The sequence below is a fragment of the Micromys minutus genome, assembly GCF_963924665.1.
Source record: "Micromys minutus genome assembly, chromosome: 13".
In the NCBI taxonomy this organism is placed as follows: Eukaryota; Metazoa; Chordata; class Mammalia; order Rodentia; family Muridae; genus Micromys; species Micromys minutus.
Genome location: NC_137982.1, coordinates 3,449,155 through 3,457,923, shown reverse-complemented (window position 1 = coordinate 3,457,923; position 8,769 = coordinate 3,449,155). Strand labels below are relative to the sequence as shown.

Sequence of the window (8,769 nt, the reverse complement as noted above, 5' to 3'; positions counted from 1 at the left end):
TAAAGAGAGGGTCTGTCTGACAAGCAGGTGGGATGCCAGGAGTGAAGTCAGCCTCTGTGCATCAGAGACCCTGGCTTCTCCTCCTCCCTCCTCTTATAACCACCAGGGCCCTGTCCCTGTGTCTTTCAATCATAAGACACCACTGTGTGCTAGGTTGGCACACCCTAACTGGGACATTGTTTGCTTTGGTATATACCTCCCCGGTAGACCCTCCCTGGTATCCTCTTCCTAGATAGAGTTCCAGTAGCTACCTCACCCTTCCCAGCTTCTCTGACCAATGAGAAAAGCTTTCTGGGATCTCTTCAGTGACCCCAGAAAAATCAATGCTCCTTGAACCCCGACAGAGGGATAAAGAGCAGGGCAATTGATCCTAGTGGCCACAGTGACTGCCCATCTGTTTTACCCTACTGTTAGAAGTGTGCCATGTACCTGGGCAGCCCTGCCTCACATCTACTGCCTGCCTGCTCCCAGCTCTTTCTCTGCAGGCATGCAGCCCTAGCAAGGCCAGCTAGCCAGCTGGCCCCAGCCTCCTGAGAGACCGAGGGGGCCAGAGCTGCCAGGCAGCATGCCCAGGAATGTGTGGGGTCCCTGGAGCTCCTTCCTTTCTGTCTCTCCAGCATGTCTGCGCCCCATTGTCTCACACTTTGGGGCTGTCTGGACTTGCCTGTATTTGGAGTTGTCCCTATGTCTGTCTGTATCTCTTGCCTTGTTGCTCTGGGTCTGTCTGGACCTACCTGTCATCTGTCTGTCCATCTGTCTTCTGGGATCTGAATTCCAGTCCCAGCCTTGCCTCAATGCATGGTCTGAGCATGACTCTCCCTGTTAGTACATGTCTGTCTCTTCCAGCTGTACCCAGACCCCAGTTTCAAACTACTAGGCTATCTGACCCTCCTGAGTCAAACTGTAAAGTATGTAGTAACACCTCATATATACTGCCCACCTAGACCTGGAGAGTCAAAAGTAAACACCAGTCTGTCAGTTACTCTCATACACTCCCGGAAGATCATCAACCCAAATCCCAACAAGTCTTCGGGCAGGTTTAGCAGAGATTTAGAAACATGTACCAGAGGGAGACTCCTTGCACATTTCTGTATCACTAAAAGTGGATAATTGTGTCTGTAGGGTCAGCTGGGAGAGCTTGGGTTCTTCTGCCTAAAGGAGCAAGACCTGGGTGTGAGGACACTAGGGAAGCTCCACAGTGGATGCAGAGGGCTCCCTAAGACCATTCTCGGAGCACTGGGCTAGACCACTGCATGAAGCAAAGGAAGGAGCTACAAGTCTTAACAGCAGTTCTCTTTGAGACTAGAAAGGGAAAGTGTGCGTGTGCATGTGCGTGTGAGTGTATGTTTAAGATGAAACTGTGGAAGGAGAAATGGAGAGCTAAGACAGATTGTTACTTCCAGGGCAGAGCAGAGGAAGAAGTGAAGGAAAGGAGGACAGGCTTCAAGCTTCAAATGCACCTGGATTTGTGCTGTGTGTGGTCTGTAGGACTTTCTATAACTAAAAAGCAATTTTTAATTAATTTTTAGGTTAAAAACAAATAAGAAGAAAATGAACCCGAGCGTGAAGGTGGTGGGAAGCCACTGTTGAGAATTATTTGTGACTTTGAAAGTCTTTTGATTGGGCTCTATCCCCGTGGGATCAAACACAGAGAGGGACAAACTGTGGCCTTGCATTGTTGCCATTTCAAAATTACTACAGATACAAGAGGGAGAGCAAGTACATTTAGGTTATTGAAAGAGAAGTAAAGGGTTGAATTTTAATGAGTAAAAACTCAAACCAAAAGACAGAATTCCAGAGTTTAAGTGCAAATATGCATGGTTCATGAAAATATCAAGCATGTTGGCAGGAGATACCTGCCTGCAGTCTCAGCACTTGAAAAGTGGGGTCAGGAGGCCTGGGGGTCTGAGGCTAGCTTGGTTTACTTTACATTTTTGATGTTATGTCTCAAAAACAGTGGGATAAAAGCAACACGCTGAGAGATGGTTTAGTAGGTAAGAGCTGGGGTTAGGAACTCCAGCACCGGTGGAAAATGCTGGGGATGTGTCCCTGCACCTGTAGCTTTGGCACTGGGTTGGAGACAGGAGAGCACTGTCTTGGTCCCCAGCCTAGCAAATAAATAGTGAGCTCCAGGTTCAGTGAACAGCCCTGTCTCAAGAGCATGAGGCACGCATACAGATGAATTGATGAATTTGTTCGTAATAAAAGAGCCCAGGTTCTGATGTTGTGAACGTTGAGGCAGGGAGTACCACCCTGTAAAACTCCACCAAGGGCTCATGAGGTCCCTGGGATGGCACAGCAGTAGCCACGGAGAGGTCTCCAAACCCACAGTCCCATCTGGACAATGGGAACACTGACTTCAGTTGGTGGAAACCCGTCCAGCGGTCAGCTGTGCTGCAATGAGCCTCAGACACAGCCTCAAGCCTCAGGGAGCTCGGTCCACTCTAGGAGGTGATGGGGTAAGAACTGGGCACAGATGCCCTTCCCTCTTCAGACCAGGCTTTGCGATCACCAGATCAGCAAGCTCATTTAATTTCGCCTGGGAGAACCTGAGTAAGTGATGACAGAACCAGGCTGAACCATTGTCAGTGCAACATCACAGGAAGGGGACCTGACTCCAGGTGTCCTGATGCATCAGGAGGCCAGCTTAGAGTTCTGAGCGGCCGTGAAGGACCTGCTAACTGACATACAAGGAAACATGCCAACTCTACGACATAGGAAGTCCTGCGAGGTGAACAGTTCCATTGCTTTTTGAGTCACAGAGAATGCAGGCATGAGTCGGGCAGTTGAGAACTCTGGAATCAAAGGTTCTAACACAAGTGGGTCACAACACGAGCAGACTCACTGTGAGGATGGCATTGCAAAGGACAAAGAGGCCAGACAGAGGAAGCTTTTCTGAGTGTCCCCTGTCATCTGTACAGAAGTGCTTATGGGTAGACTGAGACAAGTTGGCTTTCCCTTAAGATATTCTGGTCACTTCCTTCATGTCATCTCCCGTACTCCCTGAAAGACCAGAGACTCTTAGTAATGGAGAAAAGGCTGGGCTTGCCCAGGTACTAGGGCAGGTCAGGAAGAGCCCTGGAACATGGAAGGGCTATGAGACGCTGTGAAGCCTTGCTTCAAACGGCCCTGGCCAAGGTGGGAATAGTCACCCTGCAAAAGAGGAAGGGAAGTCTGTGAAAGAGAATCTGTGTTCTGGGGTGGGGCTGTTAATGAGCTCAGGCCCTTTGGGGTGAGCCCCGAAAGTGGCACATAGACTGCAGCTGTGTGCTCCTTGCAGTGAAGAGCTCGTGCCGCCCGGGCAGCAGAAACCTGTCTTCTAAGAAACTGTCCTGAGAGTCATCCAGGTTGTTTTGCAACGTGAGTGGTTCCCCATCACTTTCCTATAACGTTACAGGGAATATATTTTTCTAGTATATAACTTTTCTAAATGAAAAGAAATTGTTTTTCCCCCAGTCTCACAAGACGAGAAAGTTCTAGAAAGAAAATCTACTTGTGATATTAAACTGGACACGTAATGGTGAGAATAGGACTGAAGAGATGCCTCAGTCAGTGTTTGCTGCACACAAACACACAAAAACACACACACATGCACACAAACACACATACACAAACATACATAAGCACACATACATGCACACATACACAAACACACATAAACACACACATACACAGAGACACACACATAAACACACACAGAGACACAGACATACACACACACAAATCTGAGTTTTATCTTCTGTACACACACATACACTTCGATACAGACACAAACATACACATAAACACATATACACACATACACATATACACACAGACATATTTACACACAGAGACACACATACACACACACAAAACAAAAGGAAAAAAATCCAGGGATAGTGTGATTTTGTAATCCTTGCACTGGGGAGGCGGGGAGAAGCTGATGGGCGGGGCAGGCTTGCTGGCCAGCCATTTCAACTGCGTGGCAAGTGCCAAGCCAATGACAGAACCTGTTGAAACAAAATAAAGCCCAACAACTCTTCCCTCACTCTTTCCCCTGCATCCCCACACAACTAAAGCTATCAAGAAGGCTCCGTGGACGGAAATGCTTTCGGCTAAGCCTGACAACCCGGCTCCATCCCTGGGACAGGGTAGGAGAGAGCTGACTTCCAAAGTTGTTCTCTGATCTCCAATGATGCGAGCACACAAAGAAATAGATGTTATAAAACATGTAAGTCAGAAAACAAAACCAAGAAAGACATGTCCTAATAAAGGCTGTGGTTGATGGCCCTCTGACCTCACACAGCACATACATGCACAGCTAGACAGAGGCAGTGAAAATGGTGAATGTGTGTGCTGTGCATTTTACCATCACTACATATGTGAATGGGATTAGCCCTGTTAAGCAGTGCGATATGTCAGAAATTATACCGTGGAAGGAAATGTGGGGAAATAGGCAAAGAGCCAGATACACCAGATCTGAAACCAGCACTCAGCTGAACTGAGTCTGGCGTTTATTTGATGTTTTTGAGGCAGGGTCTCATGTATTCCAGGGTGACCTCAGAGTTGTTACGTTGCTGAAGATGACTTCCAACTCCTGGTCCTCCTGCCTCTGTTTCCCTGCTGTGGTCACAGATAAGTGCCACCATGCCCTGCATTGGGTACACTTTTTTAAAGTAGGAGGAAACGTTGGGTTAAAAGGGGGAGTATCACAGCCAATGCTAAAAGATGTCCTCAGGAAAACTTTGCTGTAGGACTTGGGAGATGGCTCGGTGGGTAAAAAAAAATGCTTGCCTTCCATGCATAAGGACCTGGGTTCCACTTCCTAGCACTCATGGAAAAGCACAGTATGGTGGCACACATCTGGAACCCCAGTACTGGGGAATCAGACACAAGAGCTCATTGGCCAGGCAGCTAGCCAATCGGTGAGCCTTGGGCTTAGTAAGTAAACTGTCTCCAAAAGTAAGGTAGGAACAGATGAAGGAGACAGCTGATATTGACCTGTGGCCTGCACACTGACATGTCGTGTACACTTGTGTGCATAGGCACTGTGCACACAGACAGACAGACAGACAAAGTGTGTGTATTTCAGGTCACAGGCTGGAGAGATGGCTCCATGGTTAAGGGCACCAGCGGCTCTTCCAAAGGCCCCTGGCTCCCAGAACCCACACAGCAGCTGACAGCTGTCTGCAACTCAAGTCCCCTTTTGCAAATGGGAATACTGAGGCTAAGAGATGGAGCAGGGCTTGGAGGCTGGGAATCTCCTCCTGCCCGCCCCATCCCAAGCTGATTTCCAGTCTGTGGTGAGCACATTCTGAAGGGTGTTGCCTTCCCCCTCTGGATGGCCTTGTGGGCCTCGTGGCTGTGCATAGAGGCAATAACAGAGATGTGACTGTGGCGTCTGTTGCAGGTTGTTGATGGAGAAGTGGGCGGATGACAGCCGGGACTGTGGTCATCACTGGGGGCATCTTGGCAACTGTGATTCTGCTCTGTATCATTGCTGTCCTGTGCTACTGTCGGCTTCAGGTACTTTCAAGGAACGGGGAAGGGGACCGGGCTGGAGTGGAGCCTGGAGGGTGACTCTGCAGAGGGATTCACCTGACCAGGATCCAGGGTATAGTGCAGGAGGGTACAACCAGACTTCAGGGGAGATGCTCTCCATGGGTTTATGTCTGTGCCGTCCAGTGGCCAGCTCTCCAGCTAACTGGTGGCTTTGGCTGAGGCTCAGAGACCACCAAGGACTTAGCCAGGGACACAGCACCCTCCAGGATGGCAGCTGCAAACAGTGTATTGTCTTACACATCCTTCCCCACTCGAGCTGTAGAGGGTCTTGAGGTCCCTTGTCTTCCCGAGAGGAAGGGGATCCCATGTGCAAGGCACCCCCAGTGCCTGTGAATCAACTCTAGGATATGAAATGGACTAACCAGCTCAGCTTACCTTCAGGTTTCTTACCCATTTGTGCCTCAGTTTGTCTGCCTGCAAATAGAAAGTTACATCAAGCTGTGTGGGTGAGAGAGATAAGTGACATATTACAGGGACCTCAGCTCCAAGCGGGTGGGGTAGGTGCTGGGTGGTGGTGGAGCAGGTGGAGGTGACTGAGAAGGGCCACCTTTCAGGGGACACTGATGGGATGTGCACTGTGGTCACCTGGCCCTCTGCCCACAGTATTACTGCTGCAGGAAGGACGAATCCGAGGAGGACGAGGAGGAACCCGACTTCGCTGTGCACTCCCACCTGCCGCCCCTGCATTCCAACCGCAACCTCGTGCTGACCAACGGGCCTGCTCTCTACCCCACCGCCACCACCTCTTTCAGCCAAAGGTCCCCGCAGGCCCGTGCCCTCTGCCGCAGCTGCTCCCAGTACGAGCCACCCACCTTCTTCCTGCAGGAGCCAGAGGACGACGACTTTGAGGGTGTGCGCAACGGCGGGGGCCGTGTGGCCTACAAAAGCATCAGCCAGGAAGATGTGGAGCTGCCATCTGCGAGCTTTGGGGGCCTGCAGGCGCTCAACCCCAACCGCCTCTCTGCCATGCGGGAGGCCTTTTCCCGAAGCCGTAGTGTAAGCACTGACGTGTGACAGGCCTCTATGCTGCCCAGGCACCCAGCCCTGGGTCCTGAGATCATGACAGGACACCCACAGCACACCCTGACCTTATCTCCAGACCTCTGCTCAGCCAGTCTTCCCTGTATCCTTGTTCTAGGGGTTCCAGGAATGTGGAAGCCTTGGGCCCTCTGCAAGGATAAAAGCCCAATGAACCAGATGTGGCAGCTGTGAGTAGGGACAGCTGGCACAAGAAGGGAGGCAGGGCACAGGAGGGTAAGGTAAGGCTGTGTTGGGGCCCAAGGGCCAGGTCCTATTTTCAGGAAGTCAGAAGGTGGATAATGTCCCTAGCAACTCGTCTGTCTCTGGCTTCATGGTCTTACCTGTCAGGCCCTCACCAGGCCTTGGGCTTCCTACCTGCTTAAGGGAGCAGTGGCCTCACGGGCTGCCAGCGGCCCTACAAGCATGAACTTGAGACTGTGGAGCAAATAAAGATTCTGTCCCTTCACCCTGTCTCCCCTTTCCCGTCCTTCTTCTCCCCACCATCTCTTCATTTCTTCTCCCAGCCCCTCTGTCTCATGCCCCTGAACCTAGATACCAAGCATCTGACCCAAGCTTGAGATGCCCATCGCTCTGGCCTCCCTCAAGATGGACAGGTCTCCCTATTAGGAGGGAGAATTTAGAAGTCACAGTGTTCTTGGACGCTTGCTCTATATCCACGCTTCTTTTCGCTGAGAGAAGAGGTATATATGCACAGAGGCCCCTGCTCTGGGAGAGTTGACACTAAAATTTACACATCCAGTACTTAGCCCTAAACCCAGACAACTGACAGACACATCCAGTAAGGGTGCGGAAGCCCAGGAGGCGGCTCAGCTATGCACAGAGGTCTGGGGTGTCAACTTGCTGTGACTCTTAGGCAGGCCATCCCATCCATGGGTTTGCCTCCTCGCGCATGTAGTTTTGGGGGTGGGGGGCCTGGCTGCAGAAAGCCCTTTGAACTCTGGTCCTCAGTAGGTACTAAGGTCCTTAGGGGAAGTTGAGCTATAGCCCATCCACTTCCTGTTTCCTGCTCAGAATGAGCCACCCCAGGTCTAGCCAGCCAGGGCTTACTGCTCCTGTATGAAAGTCCTGTCTCCACCTAAGTCCCCAGCTGTCTGAGAAAACAGTGTCAGGTGACCAAGATGCTCCAAGCCCAGGGCTCTAGCCATCAGAAATACAGTTCTCCTCCAAAAAAGAGCCATTCTTGGCTGCATAGCCTCAGCTTCCTTTCCTCTTAGGGCATCTTTCATCCCCAGGCCCTACCATGGAGCTCCAGATGGGAGCAAGTGTCCCCATGAAGGTGCCTTCCTGTAGGACAGTGGCCACCCCTGAGCCAGGTACCACAGCAGAGACCTCCACACTTTTTACAGGCAGCTGACCCAGGCTAGTGAGGATCTGCTGGTTTTGGCATTCTGAATACCTTTCTCCTTATTTTCCTGCCTCGGTTCAGTCTTGCTAACAGAGTCTACCCTTAGAGTCACAGATGTCCCCAGTCTACTTCTTAACCCTCTCCTCCCATTGTCCCATTCCATCCTATGGCATCTGTCCTTTGCATTGCTTAGGGTATGGGTGAGGTGGGGAGGGGTGCTCTGGGTTGCTCTGTCTTTGCCTCCTCCCCCTCCCCCCTTATCTCTGTATAGACTTTCAAACATCTTCCAAGTGAATTAAGCATCTGTCCCTACCACTCGACACCACCACAGGACCTGCCAGGGACCCACAAGGCACCCTGAAACAAAGCAAAAAAAAAAAAAAAAAAAAAAAACAATAAATTTGTTTCCCACAGCTTGGTGTGTGGCTGCTTGTCCGTCCATCCACTGGGCACCTTCAGGCACAGACCTTCCCTGGAAGCAGATGGAGCAAACCTTCTCAGCCCAAGCTGGGGAGCAGCTCTCGGGCAAAGGGGGCATCGTAACATGCCAGGGGCTTCCATAAGTGCTGTTAACTGATCAGAATGGACTGAACATGATAGGCTGTGCTTCTTGGGGACAAGTGACTGGCTGTCCCCTGAGCTTACATCAGCATAGCTGCTCGCTGATGATACCCACAGCCCCTGAGGCATGCTCTGTCTGATCCCAGCTGAAACATAACTGCCTCCCAAGCCACTAACTCCTGGATTTAGGAGCTAAAATAAAATCTCTGGGAACAGACATCCTGATTCAGCCCTTGTGGTACAGGCACACGCAGAAGGAACAATGCACTGGACTGTGT

At 50.9% G+C, this 8,769-nt stretch overlaps 1 protein-coding gene across 1 annotated transcript; it reads left to right on the top strand.

Moving 5' to 3' along the window:
- Positions 1-5,415: 5,415 nt before the first annotated feature.
- Positions 5,416-6,558, top strand: FAM163B (family with sequence similarity 163 member B; the record flags this gene model as incomplete). The annotated part of the gene is made up of 2 exons (XM_080928003.1): positions 5,416-5,508; positions 6,148-6,558. 2 exons carry the CDS (start codon positions 5,416-5,418, stop codon positions 6,556-6,558), a joined length of 504 nt encoding a protein of 167 aa, XP_080784129.1.
- Positions 6,559-8,769: the final 2,211 nt, after the last annotated feature.